This window comes from Sus scrofa, chromosome 5 (assembly GCF_054392235.1).
Source record: "Sus scrofa isolate SSC_HxYL_T2T_F1_AM1 chromosome 5, Sscrofa_HxYL_maternal_Yorkshire_Landrace_v2.0, whole genome shotgun sequence".
NCBI classification, from domain to species: domain Eukaryota; kingdom Metazoa; phylum Chordata; class Mammalia; order Artiodactyla; family Suidae; genus Sus; species Sus scrofa.
This window is the reverse complement of record NC_139387.1, coordinates 107552817-107572585: the sequence shown is the minus strand read 5'-3', so window position 1 is coordinate 107572585 and position 19769 is coordinate 107552817. Positions and strand designations below refer to the sequence as shown.

Sequence of the window (19769 nt, the reverse complement as noted above, 5' to 3'; positions counted from 1 at the left end):
GGAACCATAATAATAAATACAAAGTTGAAAGATATGATGAAATATATCTTAACATAAGACATCAGTGCTAATGCATGGTTGTAATCATTTAATTAAATAGATTGAAGTTTACATAGCTGGAAGAAAAAAGACAAAAAATTAATTAAAATTTTAGAATTGCTGGTAATATCAAGTTATTAGTTGTCCCTTGATTGTAGAAAAAATTTTTTCTATTGTGTGTACTTTTTAATTAACAATATTTTACATCATATGTTAATTCTTTTGAAATTCTAGATCTTCAGTTTCATATATAAACTAAAGACTATTTGCACCATCTAGAGCTCTTTGAAGTAATCTCTGGCTTGACAGATGATGGGAAAGTAGCCTCTGATATTTATAAAACACTTCCTTTTGGTTGCTCTTTGCCTGTACTGTTGGAATTAGCCAAACCTATGATTTTATACATTTTAACACAAATGACATGACTGCACAATATTTTCTTTAGACAGCAGGCTACTGGAAATTTACTTCTACTCTTAAAAATATTGGGGACCAATAAATTCTATCATATGTGTACTGTCATAGTGAAAGGAGGTAGAAATTTACAATATGCTCTAGAAAATGATTCCACCTCCAGTGAATGCAAAGAATAGCTCCTCTGTTGATCCGTAAGAAAACCATGTTTAGGACCCCTTGAAGTCATACGTGGCAAAAATACAACAAAAATGTACATATGCATATTTGTATTGTTTATTTTCTTCAAAGTGCCTGTGACAATATGATATTTTAGATAACAGCAATACAATATTTTAAAGTTAATTTAAATTGTGAACCATGTATCAATTACAGACTATTAAAAGTGTTAAGTATCGTTTGAGGCAGAGCAAAAACAATGAGTGATGAACATTTTTATTTAGTCTTTCCTGCTTTTTTTTTTTTTGTCTTTTTAGGGCTACACCCGCAGCATATGGAGGTTCGCAGACGAGGGGTTGAATTGGAGCTGTAGCTGCCGGCCTGTGCAGGAGCCACAGCAATGCCAGATTTGAGCCACGTCTGCGACCTACACCACAGCTCATGGCAACGTCAGATCCTTGACCTGCTGAGCGAGGCCATGGGTCGAACCCGCAGCCTCATGGTTCCTAGTCGGGTTCGTTTCCACTGCGCCATGACGGGAACTCCCTTTTCTGCCTCTGCAGTTTGTCACAGGTACCAGTGTTTTCTTCCTAAGCATGTTTTCTTGATTTTGACTTTTCTTTATGATTAGATATTTGAGAGTTTGGGCTTTCTTCTTCCAGTGACATACAACATATTTCTAAAAGACTTTTCAAGGACGTGGGAATTGTCAGGTGGTCGTAAGTCCTGTTGCTCAGACCTCCTGGATAGCCCCCCATCTGCACGTCCACGTTTTTTCCTGGGGCTGTGTGGGTTTGGGTCTCACTACTTCTCCATGATGGCAACAGCCGCATAAAGCCGGGCGCCCTGGCTTCTGCCCCCTTCCTTCCATCCTCCCCACTTCTGCCAGGGCCTCTTCCCCGAAGCAGAAGTCTCCCTGTGCTGCTGTCCTGCTTAAAAATATCTTGAATTGGCTTTTCTTCACTTCTCACTGCCTTCATGATGAAATCCAGATTCCTTAGAAAACTCCACGAGCCCCTCATGAGCAGGCCCAGGCCTGCCTCCCCAGATGGCATCATTAGTTACCCTAGAAATGCATGATATTCTTAATCAAGAAAGCTTAAAAATATCTAGAAGCTAATTGTTTAAATAAGATCCAATTAAAATATATTCGTATTTTTATAGATGGTGGTTGACAGGGAGGGAGTGGGGGGAGGGAAAGATTGGGAGGTTGGGATTAGCAAATGCAAACAATTATTATAAGATGTATAAACAACAAGGACCTACTGAATAGCACAGGGAACTATATGCAATATCCTGTGACAGACCCTTCTGGAAAAGAATATATATATATATAATTCAGTCACTTTGCTGTGTAGCAGAAATTAATACCACATTGTAAATCAATTTTACTTCACTACAATTAAAAAAGTTCATATTTTTTTAGTCATAGGATTATCAACAATATGGAGTTAATATTTTTATTTTGTCTCGTTTTTACATAGTATCTAAAACTTTAGATGTATCAACCTCATTTTAAACTTCAGAAGTTTGCACCAATCTTTGTTACACTTTAACCTACTTTTAATAACTTAATCTGTTAATATTTATTTCATCCTGCTATGATATCTCTGTTCAATGAGGTGGTAATTGATCATCCAGATTTTAATTTCAAGCAAGTTATAGATGAATACACATTTGATAACATAAATTTTATGTTGAATTGCAGATAGACGTGTAGTCTGTTTAATGTTTAGCTAAGAACCCCAGGTATTTTGGTTGGTATTGAGGTCTTAAAAATGAATGATTCTAAGGAGCACACAGTCCACTGTGGGAAATGGGCGAGACACAGACAGTGGCAGAATGACATGCATGTTTATAGCAGAGACAGGAGATGCAAGCTAGAGTGAGAATATTTGAATCTTCGAGACATCGTCATGAAATCAGTTCAGGGAATGATGGTAAGAGATCTTCGGTGGCTGTGTTTGTTGCCTTGTTTCGGACGGGTAGGCAGGTCTCGCTTGGTTTTGTTGTGATGATGATGGATTCTTCATACACACATTCTTTGTTTGGACAGCGAGGCCACAAGGGCCTTGAGAATGGAAGGAAACTGGACATTCTCTTGATGAACCACCAGGAGTGTCATCCCACTTCTCTTTTGTCTGTTTCATCCTTGCTATTCTGTGGGATGGTGCTCCCTGCCAAAGAGTCTTCATTTCTTGTTAAGGGTGCCTGATGCCTTCTTCTCCCTGCTCCACCCCCTCACCCCTGGCCACACCTGTGGCATATGGAAGTTCTCGGGTTAGGGCTCACACTGAGGCCACACCTGCGACCTACACCACAGCTTGCAGCCACACCGGATCCTTAACCCACAGAGCGAGGCCAGGGACCGAACCTGCATCCTTACAGGGACAGCACTGGGTTCTGAACCCACTGAGCCACAATGGGAGCTCCTTGTGTCTTCCTTTTGATAGGAGCCTTTTTTACCTGGAAGCCCACAGTGACCTTTCCTTTTCTTAATCACCCATCTTTCCTTTGTATGACCTTGGAATAGGGGAAATACTTGTTGAAATCAGAGTAATCTTTACCAGAGTAACTCAGGAGAAGGAGTAAATGAATCATACTTGTGAGCATATTTATTGCCTTAGCTAATACTTGAGAGTGTATCTTTGTGTATAGACTTAAGCAGAATACAGCAATCAAATCTGGAGCTAAAATTAGCAGAGATAATGTCAAGGAGGAAAAAGGTTTTTTAAATGTTTGATTATTAGATGAGTATGACAGGTATATTACAAAGATGAACTCATTTGCTCTTCTCAAAACTGAGAAGCTATAGCTGAGAATTATACTTGTGACACGTTTCTCTCTAATGCTGTGATATGCATTTAGTTATGTTTGGGTCAAAACAAATGATGCCTCCCATCCTGCCCTGTGATATGCTGGTAATATGACTGGTTTCCTCTGACAGCGCTAATGTGGTTAGATGCACACTGTTGGAAGGATGGTAGATGAAATTATTTTAATGGATTTTCAAGGGATAACTTGAATTCACTCTCCCTCTAATCTTCAGGTTCAAAACATTATTTGTGGCTGGAGAACGATGTGACGTGGAGACCCTGGAGTGGTCCAAAAAGGTCTTCCGAGTCCCCGTCCTAGACCACTGGTGGCAAACTGGTGAGCATTTTACAAACATGCACATAACTATGCAGAAATGCTCAGAAACACTGCAGGGATTGGAGGAAATCCTGAATTAGGACCAGCAGGCACAAACTCAGAACACAGGTGGTTCTGGTTTCAGTGGGAATAGCCGATTCTTTGATATCCTTCTGTTGAAAAGTCTTCTTGGAGTTCCCGTCATGGCTCAGTGGTGAATGAATCTGACTAGGAACCATGAGGTTGCAGGTTCGATCCCTGGCCTTGCTCAGTGGGTTACGGATCCGGTGTTGCTGTGAGCTGTGGTGTAGGTCACAGATGCAGCTTGGATCCCGCGTGGCTGTGGCTGTGGCGTAGGCCAGTGGCTATCGCTCTGATTAGACCCCTAGCCTGGGAACCTCCACATGCCATGGGCATGGCCCTAGAAAAAGACAAAAAGACCAAAAAAAAAAAAACAAAAAAAACTTCTTAATGACATCGATGCTACCGTTCTCTTGTCCCTGGCTCTCAAGCCCTGGAGACTTCTTTTGCTGCCCCTCTTCTTTGTTTCGTTCATCCAGCGAGTTACTGAGTCTCAGATTTTCCTGGAAGTGTCTGTTGGCCTCATCCCACCTTTCGCTCTCCCGTTGCCTTTGGGCTGCAGCAGCCACATTGTACCTGCCCTGATTGACACTGTCCTCCCCTTACCTCCGCCCTCGCGCTCTTCCTGTACACCCCGCACACTGCTCCAAGAGGGGGTGTGTGTGTGTGTGTGTTTCAAGGACTGTTTCTCTGGTAGGATTTCCTGTAGTTCTCTGGCTCCCTTCTATGTTCAATAAAAATCAAATGTCTTCTGACTAACACGCAACACAGAGAAATGTATTTTCCCCCCCAAATACTTATATATATGATGTATTTTTCTACTTAATCCTTCTGTTTTTTCTTCCACTAAATGATCCTCAGGAAACAACTTGTCATGTTCAGTGCATAGAATAACACTTTGGTACAAATTTAAAACCAGCCTTTGTGCTGCTGTGTCTGATGATGCTCACTTGTGAAGGTGAGCAGTCCATCTGGAACGCAGTTTCCTCGTCCCCGAGTCTCGTGGTGATCGTCTCAGCTTTTCCCGTTGGCCTGCTGAAGGTAGCTGAAGTTAGGATAGTCTTGTAGCCTTTCTATGTACATATTTCAGTTCAATAATCCTACTTAGTTCAGCTAATTAATACATGTATATTAGTGTTTTCAGAATTTCAGTTGAGGCAGGGTGTCCGATTTGGATGAAAACAGTTAATAAAGTTTCCTAGCCAAAATTAGGCTTGATTTTAAAAATGATTAGCTCTAGGAGATCAAATGAGTGACTAAAACTGAAGTTCAGTGTTTCCTCACTTAGAACTCTTTGATTCTTTCTGATAAATTATACTTCTCATATTTGTGGATATTTCTCTTTTGCGAAAAACTTGTTTTCTGTATTCTTTCTAACATGAAATAAAAAATGAATCATCAGAACAGAATACATAGGCCTAAAACAAGATGAGAATCAGTAAGAGAGTTTGTGTTCTCTGATTTGCTAAGGGAGAAAGTTCTTAGCTCCATTCGGGTTTGTGACTATTTGATAAATTAAAAAGGTAAGACAGAATTTGGAGAAAGAGCAATGCCGTATGTAAAATACATAAAAACAAGTCACGAATTATAGAATTGATGCACCCCCCCCCCCGTTCTTCAGGAAAGTTCTAACAGTTATTTTCTTGAGCATAAAGAGGAAAATGCTTCATCGCCTTCTAGATGGTTTTCCAAGCTGGGTTTCCTTTGCTGGTCAAAATGGAAGGTTGTTTCTAACAGAGCCATGGCCTTACACAAATGCTCGTGGAAGTCTTGTTCCCTCCCCACTCCCCTAAGGGCGACTGCGAAAGCTTGTAGAAGGAAAGCAATACATTAATACATAAAATGATGATTCATTTACTTCTTCTCATCGATATCTTTGCACATAATAACTTGTGCAGATGTATGTAGTTAATGCATCCAGGCTTACAGAAAAGCTCACCGAAGCCTGAGAAACAAGCATTTGAGGTCTCTGGTGAGTACGTAGTTCCATGCGAATTTGCAGTTGTCCTGTAATGTGTTGTTCAGGGGGAATTAACAGCCTCATGATGTCAGTGTCGCCTTTGTATGGATGCTCATTACTGTGGAAGACACAGTGGATTTCTATTAATAGCGACTGATTGTCGCCCCCACATTTAATTATACAGCATTTGATATGGAGCCCAACTAAAGTACAGAAATACATGTGTGTGTGTGTGTATATGTATACATATGTATATATGCATATACACACACACATGTATGTCTATGTGTGTATGTATAGATATGATATCTATGTTATATGTATGGGTAGGTAGGTAGGTAGCTCACTAGCTAGATATGCTAGTGGTTTGGTGATTTATGAAAGAAATTCATCCTCGGTGGTATAAATCTCTACTACTAACAGAAAATTTAGTCAGAGTCTTGATTCATTTGCAGGGAGGAGATCAGTTCACTATTTTCAAAGTTGTATGTTGTGGTAAATGATCACAAAATTATTATTTATAAGATGTCTATAAATATAAACGTTTACAATGACATTCCATATTTCCAACGGTTCCCCTTTATAATGGGAAAAAAGGCAAGTACCTTATGGATATTATTAACTTTCAGAAAAAGTAAGAAAAATTTGCTCTTCAAGCATGTTTGTGTATTCCTTACTATTTTACGAATCAAATCGATGGTGGTGTGCTTGCCCGAGAGCTCTGTCCCTAAAAACCTGAAAACTTTTGAGGGAAAGTTCGTCTTTGCCCACATGAATATTCTCCTTTATTTAGAATTTCAGGTTTTCTGCAGAGTCACTCTTACATATTGATTTAGAAATTGATACCATTTTATACAGTCACACATTTTTATGAGCCTTCTTCTGCGCAGTGCATGATTTATGAATTTGCTCCCTGATTACGGAAGCGTAGGTGCACAAATGAGCTGGTAAGAAACTGTGATGTATAATTTGGAATTAGTAAGGGAGACGCGAAGTGACTAAAATGTATGTGCAGAGTGATTAGTTCCTGTGGCTTAGGTTATGAGAAGATGCTCTGCCGTTCATCCATTTATATTACCTTGGTCTTTTGTTACCCCAGTGAAATGTGTACTGGCAACAGCAGATTTCTCCTGACTGACATCCTCTTTTAATGCATTAATACTTAACACTCTTCGATGTGGGATTTCAGTAGTACCTGATACTCTAATTTAAGAACTAATCTGTGGAAAATGCAAGAACAGATCAGCTCCTTGTTAGGGGCGTTTTGATAAAGAATCATCAGCACCCCTGAAGCATGAAACCCTCGTTTTCGATTGTAGTAATAGAAACATTGAATCACTCATGAAGGAAATGGGTCTGGCTAAGTTTAGTTTAGGAGCGTTGTATCTCTTTGACGCCTAATTCTGGGTAATAGATGAACTGTCATTTACCAAGATGCTTTATCTTCACTGTAACTTCTCCATAGGATGATTGACTGAGAAACAGAGGTGCTATAATATAGTCATAATTTTAAAAGGGGAAATCACGGGAATGATAAGTTTCCCCTTAGGACATGATCACGCGCAAAACACGCCAGAAGTTCATTGTCCTCCGTTGTACAGTCACCAGATGAAACACTGGGCTGTTAGAGATCGTTTTCTGCACGAAGATGAGCTTTTCCAGAAAGCAGACAGCGCAAAGAAAGAACTGTCATGGTGTCCTTCGTAAGCATTTTACTTTTCTGATTTGATATGTTTTCCTTATGAGTGAATTACCTAGTACAAAAAAAAAAAAATAAAATTGGGAAACTAAGTACTGAAACCCACAGTAGAATAGCAGACCTTCTTCCTTTGGAAGTTTCCACTTTGCTTTTTCCCTTCCTCTCCTTTCTTTGCCCTTCCCTCTTTCTCGCTCTCCTGTTTACTATAAGCAGTGGTATTGGTTTAGAAATGATTATAACAGAAAAGCTTGGCATCCTGCTTCCTAACGTCATTTAATTCTAAGTATAAACACCTTACGCTTTTACGTGCTATCTGTCAGTTAAATAAAGATAATGACAGCAAAGTCAGGGGGCTCAGACTCCACAGTAGTTTTCATAAGGGACAGCTTTTTGATCAAAAGGATGCATGATTCTTTCCACCTCCTGGCAGAATAAATCTGTGTGGTTCCTATCCGCAGATGCAGAGCTTCTCTTGAAATGTTTCAGATGTTGCCCCAGGAGTGATAAGTAATGGAAATGAGGTACGGACCACCGGCTTCAGTAGCCTTGGGTGATTTTGTTGTGTGTTTGGTTTCCATAACTTTAACGGAGGAGTGAAATTCTTCATAGACTTTCCAAATCCCTAAAGGAGGAATTTCAATGAGAAAATGGTAGCCTCCTGATGGTTTGAGACATTGGTGGCACTTGAAGTTATTGATCTTACTTTATCTGCCTTGAGCCATCTTTGCTGAGTTCTTATATCTAGGAGTAAGCACAGTATTCCTCTCCCTGCTTGATTGAACTGCTGCAGTTTTAATTGCAATTTTCAGTTCTGAAGTAGCAGTATTCTATATATAGCCTAAATCCTCCTCCTTTGAGGAGGAATCTGATAATTCTGGATTTATTAAAGTGGACCCACAGGCTCCAGTAAACTTCAGTCATGCTGGTTCTTAAATCAAAATCATTGATTCTGAAGGCACACAGCCCTAATACCGTATTATTAAAATGTGTCAAGGCTACTTGACCTGATAATCCTTATTTTTGCCCTGTTTGGCAGGATGTACTTCCTGAGGATAGACAACTGGGACAAGAGTTTTTAGCCGCAAAAATTGCTTAGGCTGACCACATGCAGTCCTTATCTTTCGGTGTATCTGGAGAAGATCTGTTAGCCTAGAATTCTGTGGTTGTTGTTTGTTTTGGCCACCCCAACAACATGGGGAAGTTCCTGGATCACGTTTGGGCTGTGCTGGTAGAATCTGGTGAAAGTACAGGCCTGCATTTTCAAAGACAGGGGTTGAACTTGACTTCAGAATACACCAGTGGAACTCAGAGGCCTGGGTTGGACTGAAGCGGCAGTGGCAGTGCCATTGCTCCACGAACTGGATTCTCAGAATGCTGCTTGAATTCAAATAGTAGAATGCAGAGTCTTTAGTCATATGAATGAATCCCTGCTGTCAGAGGCTTTTTTGTTCTTCCCAACAGAAAGGTCAAGTAAATTCTTCTCTTTTTATAATTCATGGGAAAGAAATGTTAGACAGTTTGGCGAGAGAGGTTGTGATTGGGAAAAGAGTTACCTGGACACAGTGTCATCTCCGCAGGGTTCCTCTTGTGATGCGGATGGCATTCATCGGTGAGAGAGGAAAGGAAGTCTTGGTGGCGTCTTTGTTGCCTGGCAACAGAAGCACTTCTTTCTCATTGAGAGCAAGTCTTCATTAGTTTAAAGTGGGTAGTTTTTATTGAAAATTTGAGGAGCAGGAGCTTAAAGGTAAATTTCATGAATTTGGTTTGTGGAAGGAATAATCTGTTGTCAAATGTTAGCCGGGCTTGATAAGGCTTTCTCTTTTTGAAATGAATGACTGTTTACAAATTGTTAACCCATCTGAAAGTGAATACCCCAAGTCAAGCAGCTGGCATTGAATCAGACATTTTCATCTTTGCAGCGTTAGCATGTGGGAAGAATACCAAGGTGGTTTTTTTGTTTTTTTTTTTCCAAATATGATTACTGTACGGGAAGTAGTTCAGATGTGTATAATTGCTTTTTAGAATCTATATTTGTGCTCATTATTATATCAGTGGTAATATTTTGATAAGAGACTAAATACTAAGAAATTGATTAATAATATAAAGTAGATTTGGTCTTTGAAATATCATCCATTCTAATTCTCCTGCCCTTGACAAGAATCATATTTAAGTCACTCTAGAAAGGTGAAAATGTCATGTTTTTGTAGATCATTACAAGAAGAAAAAAAAAGAGTTCCTAGACCCTCCCTTGACAAACCTTATTGTCTGGAAATTTGATTTTCCCCTGTTGTATGTAATTCTCTGCACTGTCCGCCCATTGACCCCATGAAATAGTGGTTCCCAATTCCTCTTTTGCTGTCAGTTCAGACTGGAAAACAACGGTTGACTATTCTCCTTGAAAAAGCAATGCGAGTAGTAAAAAATGACGCCGAAACCCAATAAGACTGTTTAAATCCTGGTTTAGCTATGTTGTGGCTACTGGCACATCCTTAATCTAGTGCACGTGCATTTCTCAGAGGCTTGTAGAAAGCTTGCAAGGAAGTGAAGCATGCATGGACAATACAGCAAGTTCCTGGCCTATAGTAGCACTCAATAAATGCTTTTCCTTTCCTTTCCGTTCCATTCCTTTCCACGAATAACCCTTCTTGAATATAGAGACCATCTTTAGCATCCAGGTCTGTAGATAGTCCACAGTCAAGAGAACTTAGAACCTGAGAGCTCAATTTGTAACTGGAAATAGTAATCATAAGAGAATTCAATTTCTCGGAGTCAACTAGCTCGTTAAGGTTGGAACCAGTCCTCTCTCTCTTCTGTGTTGATCAGAGCCCTTTTCTTCATACATGTTGCGCCTTTATTAATTCAGCGTTTCTTATCTAATTCCACTGCAGGTTATTGATGAATTTCTCTAAGGTTAGAAGCAGTGTGCTGGTAAGAGAATAGGATAAGACCAGTCCCACAGCTCGAATTCCTCCTCTGCTTCTAGTACCAAAAGTTCGGCTGCTTTGAATGAAGTATTTTAAATTGTAATCATACCATCCCGTGAACACTGAGATTAAATTGATTTTCTTTCACTGGCGTACATCTCACTGTTTCTGCTTTCTTTCCGCTACCACCATTCAAGTTATCTATAGCTCACAGCATAGATTTAGGGACGTAGAGAATGGTTTCTTTACAAATTGCTTCTGTGCCCATCATGAGGCTGTGATTAATATGGCTGGGCCACTGAATTGATTTCTTTCCAGGACTTTAGCTCTCTGCATGGGCCACCAACGTCTAAATCCCTATCGCTTAAATGTCGTGTTTCTGGAACCACAGTGGGAGCACACTGGCAGATTTCCCAACACAGTAAGAGCTCTTATTTATGGAACCCAACCTGCCATCCTGTTCTTCCTTATAACCCTTACTCACAGCTCCTCTTCTTTCTGTGTGTCTTTCATCTGTGAGCCAAAACCCTGGGGGTTGTCCTGGATTTCTCCCTCTTGACCTGTCCCCACATCCAGACAGTTAGCAAACCCTTTTGATTCGGAGTATAACTCCAACTTGGTCTCATGTGCAGCATCAGGTCCCCCGCACTGAACGGATTTCTTTCCCTGGGTTGGGGTCCTCAGTTTAGGGCTCCATTTTGCAACTCAAGAGGTTTTTATAAAACGCAGTTCTGAACAGTTGCCTCTGCCACAACCCCGAGTCCCCTGACATTCCCAGCATCATATTCAGATTACTTAATATGGCATGGAAAACACTTCATGATCGGTCTCTGCTAACCGCTCTCATTTTGGTCCTTATTACTGCTCTTAGGCCAGCCACCACTTCCAAGCTTTGCTCTGCTAAATAAACAGCATTCAGTCCCTTGGCGGTCTAATTTCTCAACTTTGCATATGCTGCCTTTTCTGTTGAGTGTATCTTTTCATACTTAACACTTCCCCTTTTCCCAAAAGTCATGCATTCAGTAAATATTTATGGAAAGGCTGACCTTTGAATATCCTTCTTGGAATTAAGAAAAGATTGTTAACAGAATTAAAGCAGTAACGTTGTTTTCCCCTGCCTCGAGTCCCCTGTTTCTCTTGCTCCCTGGTTCATTCTGGGATTGCATTGTGTCATTTGCTTCCTCCATTTTAAGAACCCTGACCTTAATAATGGGAACCAGAGCCTAAAATTATGTAAGGATATATGTACCCCTCAGTGGACCTTTCCTGAGAGAAATGGCAGGGAGTGGACTGTGTCTGGCCCCGTGGTAAGTGTTTTGAGTATCTGTCTCTGGCTGTAAAGAACAATATTCCAAAACCCAGTGGCTTCAAACAACCACATCTCATGATTTTATAGTCGTGAACAGAGATCACTTGCTGGGGATCTTAGGCTCCAAGTCCTGTTGACTGAGACAACTCAGGCAGTGATGTGCGGCGAAGCAGTTGGTCTGAAGGATCCACGATGGTTTCAGGCTCATGCCTGGGTCTGGCTACAAGGCGGGACTCGGCCAGGACTCTTGTCTGGATGCCGTTGCCGGTGGTGTTTCTAGCTTGGAGGGCTCGGAGGGTGGACCATCTTACCTGGACATTCGTCAGTTCCTGAGACAGTGTTCAGAGTTTCATAAGGCCTGTGCCTGGACACTGACAAAGCATCACTTCCACTCTTTTCTGTAACTCACAGGCATCAAAAGGCAAATCCTATAAGCTTGGATTGTGGTGATCATTGTACAACTATACATGTAATAAATTCATGGAGTAATAATAAAAAGGCAACCCAAATTCAAGTAGAGTGGACATAGAACCCACCTCTTAGTTGAAGGAGTATCAAACAGCTGGTACCACCTTTAATCCACCACCTTGGAGGGCTTTCAAGGTTGTGGATGTAGCCTTTGAACTCTTCATTGTAATATTCCCTTCGCTCACCATTCAGAAATGGTGTCTAGAACTTCTGTTGATATTTTGATACGTATCTTCCCAAGATGTATTTTTGCCCAATGTTTATTATTAACTAAAAATTAAATCCCACTGTGCATTTTGTTTTACTTTTATCTAAACAATATTTTGTGAGAAATATTTCCTAGCACTGGACATTTTTCTATGGTGTTGATTTGCTTTTTTTCATTAGTTTGTTTCTTTTTGCTTTTTAGGGTCTCACTGGCAGCACATGGAAACTCCCAGGCTAGGGGTCGAATCGGAGCTGTAGCTGCTGGCCCACGCCACAGTCACAGCAATGTGATATCTGAGCCACGTCTGCAACCTGTACCACAGTTCATGGCAACACCCAGCCCCTGACCCACTGTGCGAGGCCAGGGATTGAACCTGCATTCTCATGGATACTCACTGGATGTTTCCACTGTGCCCCAGCGGGAACTCCCTTCTGTGGTGTTTGCATGGCTTTGCTTTACTCCTTAATATGGAATCATTCCTGTGTTTTTGGACATCCTTTTAAACTGTAATATAAATAATACTGTGATAAACATCTTTGATGCATAATATTTGTGAGCTTTTACAGATATCTCCTTGTATATATCCCTTCAACTGCAACAACAATTAAAGTCTATACACAACCTTCAAGAGTTTTCATAAGAATTGCCATCTTTAAGGCTTTTTTATAAGAACTGCCGAATCGCCTTTCAGAAGTACTGTATCGATTTATAGGCACATTGTCACTTACATGACATAATGACTGCCTTTTGTTTGCATGGACAGTCTGTCTCCCATCTACCACATGCAGACTTTTATTCAGTAATATAATCAACACTGGGCTCCAGTCTGTCTGTCAGGCTGGTGAATTCTCAGGTGAATTGGCTCCTGATGTCCAGGAAGCCACAGGACCCTATTGTTAAGCACCCATTCTAAAATAGGGTCTGCCTGGCCGTCATTTTCTCCCACGTGTCTCTCAAAATCCCAAATAAAATAAACCTGATCATGGAACGTGAATGGTGCTCACATTTTTTTTTTTTGTCTTTTTTTGGGGGCCACGCCCATGGCACATGGAAGTTCCCAGGCTGGGGTCCAATCACAGCTGTAGCCGCTGGCCTCCGCCACAGCCTCAGCAATACAGGATCTGAGCCATGCCTGCAGCCTACACCACAGCTCATGGCAACCAGATTCGTAGTCCACGGAGTTGGGCCAGGGATCAAACCTGAGTCCTCAGGGTTACTAGTCGTGTTCATTACCACTGAGCCGCAGTGGAAACTCTGATGCTCAAAAATCTAAGTAAATTCCCTTTGCATTGTGATTCATTAACCTCTTTGTTCAGAAGCCCTCACTAGTTTGCAACATCCCTCGAGCTAAAAACTGAAGGTCTTTCGAGGGCTTTGAAGTAGCCTGACGTGTTCGTCTCCTCACTGCCTCTCCAACCTCATCTCCTAGGAATACTTTTCTCATTTGTTCTGCTTCAGTCACATTGGCCACCTCACTGTTCCTCAGATACTCCAGGAATAAACCTACCTCAGGACCTTTGCATGTGCGGTCACTTTCTCCTAGCTTCTTCATTCCTGGATATGTATGCGGCACACGTCCTCCCTTCTTTCCGATATTTACTCAAAGGGCTCTTCTCAGGGAGGATTTTTATGGCCACACAACTTTGCATTGCAACCCTTTCTCATTACATCTCATTTCCTCTCTCTTTTCTTTATTTTCTGAGTGGCTGTTACTCTTGAGCATGCTGTTGTACTTTTGTATGTTGTTTCCCAGTTTAAATGTGAGATCTGTGAGGGCAGGAATTATTCCTTTCATTTATTGCTTTAGCCCTAGCTCTCATGACAGCATCTAGCACATAATAGCTGCTCAACAAATATTTGCTCATAAGTGATATGTATCACTGTTGCTTCCACTTGCAAGTATGAGAGACTGGGCTTGTCCCAGGTCACAAGGGATGCAGTCTGGGTGCATTTTATTTCCTTCGGATCCGCTGTATTCTACATGATAACCTCATGGGTGGCACCCTTGTCTACACCATTCTTCTCCTCTGAAGGAATTATGCACACCAGGGTTGATGGTTTAAATTCTCTATGTTAGGCCTCAGTATTTTTCACCCCCAAAAATAATATTTATTTTTTTCCCTATTGGCTTATTGTTGGATTAAATGCAGTTATATAAACAAAAAGCATTTAGCACATGGTACATGGCATAATTCACATTTGAAAAAAAACCCAGGCATAATCGCTTTCCTTTTCTTCCTTTAAAGTTAGAAATTTTAAGGAAAATTCATTAGGTTGCTCATGCGTTGCTCACTAATGCAATAAGTTAGTAAAGAAAGAGTTAAGTGTCTGTACTATCTTATAATACGTGGGAATATAAACATACCAAGGTAACATCCTTCACAGCCTCCAGTTTCTTTCCATCTTCTACCTGGTTCTCTCTTATCTAAGGAAATTTTTCTGGTGAAGTGCTGAGCAATGTCTTTCTAAGGTAGGACGTCTTTGTCACGATTTCTCCAAATGAGACGTCCAGTTCTCTTCTTCAAAGAAAACGTTCTGCTTTATTCATTGCAGTTATTTCCCAGTCAGAATGTGACATCTGGATTTCCTGTCTGCTGAGATGACTGCTAGCCAGTTAATTATAGCCTGGGCAGTGTGAAGTGAATATTTTTAGAACATCTTTGAAATGGGTCTCTGGAGTCCTTTGGAGTTTGATTAAGCACTGCGGCATTCCTGGGGGCTTTCTCTAACCAGAGGCCTGTTGGGCACATGGACCCACTGGAGAGCCAAGGTGGCCGTGCAGTGTGTGTGTGTGTGTAAACATCTGAATACGCATCTGTGTGCGTTCAGCACAGGTGGATCTGTTCTCAGGTCTCAGGATGTTCAGAGGTATAAAGAGAGAAACTGTGACAGTCTCTTTCATTCCACTTTTGTCCTAACTGCGGCTACTTACTATGGAGTCCGAGGAATTATGATTTTTTTCTGACTGTGTCCTTAGCATGTTGCTACCATCAGTTCTTTTTTAATCCCCCAAATGAATATCAAAATCGAGTCAACGAGATGCTCACATTACTAATGGTCAAAGTATAAACATTTATTCGTGACGCTGAGTAACTGAATGGACCAGCCTTTTCACGGCCCTTAAAATTCAGTCAAGATAATCGTATAGACGAATACGCTATCCAGAGCTGTCTTACAGTTATAAACTGTAACTAAAGAGCTGAAGGCTGGAAGATTATAAATAGGTAATCACTATGCAAAGGTACTTAAGAATCTCAGGAAGCAGGTACAGGTCATTTAGGCAATGTGTAATGACAGCGCTTCGCTTTCTTGTGTCTTCATTTGAGACCGGGTGCCATTCTAACTTCCCCTCCTCCCAGTCGTATAATAAGAACAGGGGTGCCAACATCTTTTATAAGCATCCGTATACAACGGAATATTACTCAGCCATAAAAAGAATGAGATAATGCCGTGTGCAAGGACATGGATGAACCTAGAGATTGTCGTGCTGAGTGAAGTAAGCCAGACAGAGAAAGACACATATCACATGATAGCACTTAGGTGTGGATTCTAAAAACATGATACAAATGAACTTTTTTTTAGCAAAACACGAATAAGCTCACAGACACAGAAAACAAACTTATGGTTACCAAAGGTGGGTGTGGCAAACCATGGGTCTGGGGTTAAACCCTATACACAACTCTATGTAAAATAGACAACCAACAAGAACCTACTATATAGCATAGGAAACTATGCTCGGTATCTTGTAATAACCTCTAATGGAAGAGAACATAAAAAATAAGTACAACTGAATCACTCTGCTGGACATGTGAAACGAACAGAACATCGTGAATCAACTATATTTCAATAAAAAAATTAAAAAGAAGACTCCGTACCAAGGCAAGATGAAGCAAGGTGCAGTTCGAGTTTTGTGGTGGTGGGTTTTTCGCTGTTTTTCTTTTAAGCAGCAGATACGAGAACCATTGAAAGGTATTAGAGCCACCGGAAAGTACACTCGTAGATTCTAGAACCATCTGATGCCGCATTGTTGAGAGGCCTTTTGTGTTAAGAAATGCGGAGGGTTTGAACTTCAGATGAGAGTGTCCCTTCTGGTCAATGAATCTTGACAAGATAGAGGTTAAAAATAGCAGGTTGACTTCAGCAGCTGCTTCTCCCCAGGGAGGGAGGGAGGACAGCAGCATCTTGAAGGGGAAAACGCCCTCCCTGGTGTGTCCTGGCAGCTTCCGTTATTGTCACCTTATTCTGTCTGAGACCTTCTTTCAGGCACCTCACTCTCCAGGGTTATTTCCTGTCGTCATCACTGCTCTTGTCTCTCCTTCCGGTTTTGAAGGGCAGCTGAGATGAGGAAGGACTTAGACATTTTCCAAAAAGCAAAGGGAAAAATGCCGTGAAACTCCCAAACCTGTGGATTTCTTCCCAGGCTTTGATGGCGCTGCAGGGAGAAAGCTCGTGGCTGATAGAATGCCCTGTCGTGAATGACCTTCTACCTTTTCTGTCGTGATAGGAAAATATCTGATCGTTCTTTGTTAAACAGGAGCATCATCTGTTCGGATGACTTGCTGCTGCTCCTCAGAGGTGACCATCTGCTTTGGACCTTAAGCACTGGACTGGGACTTAGAAACTGTTGTTTTAATGTCTAGGAGTCCCTCTTCTGTCATGGATGCCAGCTGAGCCACCATCCATGACCGGTGAATAATAAGCGGAACTGCTCTGGAATGTAGAGAACAGTCATAAATCCTTCCCATCATTCTAAAGTGATATAAATATGTGATAAGTTATGGTGGAGACCAGAGTGGAAGAAATATATTCTGAGTCCTTAGAAAGATAGATGTTTTGAATATTTTGGATTACTCTGGATCTGGTTGGCCTGGCAATTAATTCCTTGAGCGTGGCGGTGTGCCTTTATGTATGTAATATTAAGCCAGTCGTTCTGAAACAGTTTTCTATCAGTACCTTCTTATCCTGCCGCTCCACAGATACAAATCTCATATTTAAAATCTTCTGTTGGAGTTCCCACTATGGCAGGTAGGTTAAGGATCCTGCATTGTGTCCATGGTGGCACAGGTTTGATCCCCAGCCCAGCTCAGTGGGTTAAGGATTTGGCGTTGCTATGGTGTAGATCTTAGCTGCAGCTCTGATTCTGTCCCTGGCACGGGAACTTCCATATGCTGCAGGTGCAGCTAAAAAAAAAAAAAAAAAAATTCTGGTAACTCCAAACTTGTATTTGCCAGTAATAACAAATGTATTTTTTTTTTTACCAAAAAATGCATCACTTTCGTAATTTATGGTTATCTGACTTTTATGACTTGAGACGGAGAAGACGTATTTAACGTTTTTGTTAATCGATGCAGGCTAATTGTGGTTAAGTCTCTGGCCTTGAGGAAATAATCAGCATAGCCTAAGGAGCTTTCTTCTAGGTTTTGGGCCTTCAGAAATCCAGGAGCAACAGATTAAGAGCAATTTGATAAAGTATTAAGAAATCCAATGGTAGAAGCCAAGTCTCTAGGCAAATGTAGTTCTTAAAACATGAGAGTATGATACTGTTCATATATTTTAAAAAAATTTGTGTTACCTGTTCCAGAGAGGAAGCCGTAAATAACAAATAGCTTGCCTGTCTTTGTTCTTTACCCTGATCAAGTAACATGAGGTGAGTTAAAAGAAAGCATCTTTCCTAGAGAGTTTTTAACTTGAACGTGGCTTGTAAAATTCTCAGTCACATAATTCTCCACTCTTCAGGCCTGCTGATCTACAACTGAGAACACGAGAGAGGCCTTTCTTTTCTTTAAAAGAACCGTTACTACGTGTATTATTCTAAATTTGTGTCCTTAAGTTTTAAACATGGCAGTATCATCTAAATTACTGAAATTGTTTCTTTTTGAATAGTACATTTGCACTGTTTATCTGTTCCTTGTGCGGTGAAATTCTGCGGAGGGCAAGGGGCAGTGCAGGCCCCGAAGAACGGTCGTGATCTCGAGTTGAAACATGAAATGATGAATCGTATTTATTTCTCCAGAGACTGGATCCCCAATTACAGCATCCTGCATTGGATTAGGTAACTCCAAAACGCCTCCTCCAGGGCAAGCAGGAAAAAGTGTTCCAGGATACAACGGTGAGAAATGACCCCCATTACTTGAAATGTGTCGTGTTAGTAAATTTGGTGTTTTTTCCTGTGTTTCGTGTGAATCACCTTGCTTGAAACATGCTAGGTGTTGAATGAATATTTGATTGAGTGAATACCTTGTATTCAAGTGTACCCCTTTTTTGTGATAACATTTGCTCTAAGCCAGTCTGTTCAGATGGAAGAGTGTAGGCGTCCAAGGACGTGGCCTAAATGACTGTCACAGTGGAAGACAGGCTACGTATGTGCATGTGAGATTAACACGGATGGAATTCAGACTTGATGACACGTAGTTTGCACACATTATTTCAATTCATGCTGAAGTCTATTTAATTCGAGATACCCTTCTCCTTCTAGAGATGCGTTGGTTGGTGTGCAGAAAGACTAAATAACTTTCCTGAGGTAGCACAGATGCACGACAGTGAACACCATGGTGTTTTATATGGTTCATTTCTTTTACAGAAGCTGGTTTTTTATTTCTCCCCATTATATATGCTATCTTTTGATTTAGGAGTGATGATAAAGCTTTTGAATCTCGTTGGCTACAAAATGAATATAGAGAGTAAGGACTCTCAAGAGAAAAATAATTTCACCCATGGTGGCAGGATGTAGCAATGAGATGCAATATCTTGTCCGTATTTGTTTTCACGTGATTGCTAGTAATTATAATAGTTCAATAATTTCCCCTGGATTTCACTCCCTAGTTGTTAAATCTTATGCAGGGGACTAGTGTAAGTAAGCTCTATGTTTTTATACAAGTCAAACTTTCTCGTTCCTTATTTCTAAATAGGAGTAAGAATTCTGTATGCTTCCCAGGGTTGCTGTGTTGTGATGGAACACAATGAGGCATTAACTCAGTGCCTGCTTGTAGAAAGACTGAACTAAGTCTTAGCTAGTAGCATGAGAAATAGTTCAGAGAAGCTAGAGGGACTGGCATTATTTAGACACACACATTCATTTTACAGACGAGGAAAATGAGGTACAGAAGTTACGTTATATGCGGAAGGTCCCACCGTTTAGCTGAAAAGCCAGCATTGGAGGAGAGAATGTGATTCCCGCCTATAGTTCACATTTGCATGTAACAGAAAATCAAAAATGAGAGATTTATCTTTTGTTTCTCTAACATGAGAATATTGTATTCCTTCTAGGACAGTGGCTGGTTAAGGCTCATTTAGTTTAGCCTACCAGACAGATTTGGAAAAAGACACTTTTTTTAAGGGCAAAAATAGACGTTCTATGAAGTCAGTGACTTCTCTAG

General features: G+C 40.8%; 1 protein-coding gene across 5 annotated transcripts in view; it reads left to right on the top strand.

Annotated features, from left to right (window-relative positions):
- The window catches only part of ACSS3 (acyl-CoA synthetase short chain family member 3), a 149680-nt gene that overhangs the window by 99760 nt on the left and 30151 nt on the right, over positions 1–19769 (top strand). For all 5 annotated transcript variants that reach the window (XR_014804590.1, XR_014804589.1, XM_084957730.1 and 2 more), the window contains 2 exons: positions 3662–3765; positions 18407–18502. Coding sequence is in view for 3 of the 5 variants with exons in the window: in XM_084957730.1 (XP_084813856.1) it covers positions 3662–3765; positions 18407–18502 (200 nt within the window). In the remaining 2 variants the exon portion in view is untranslated. The remainder of the gene's footprint in view (positions 1–3661; positions 3766–18406; positions 18503–19769) is intronic.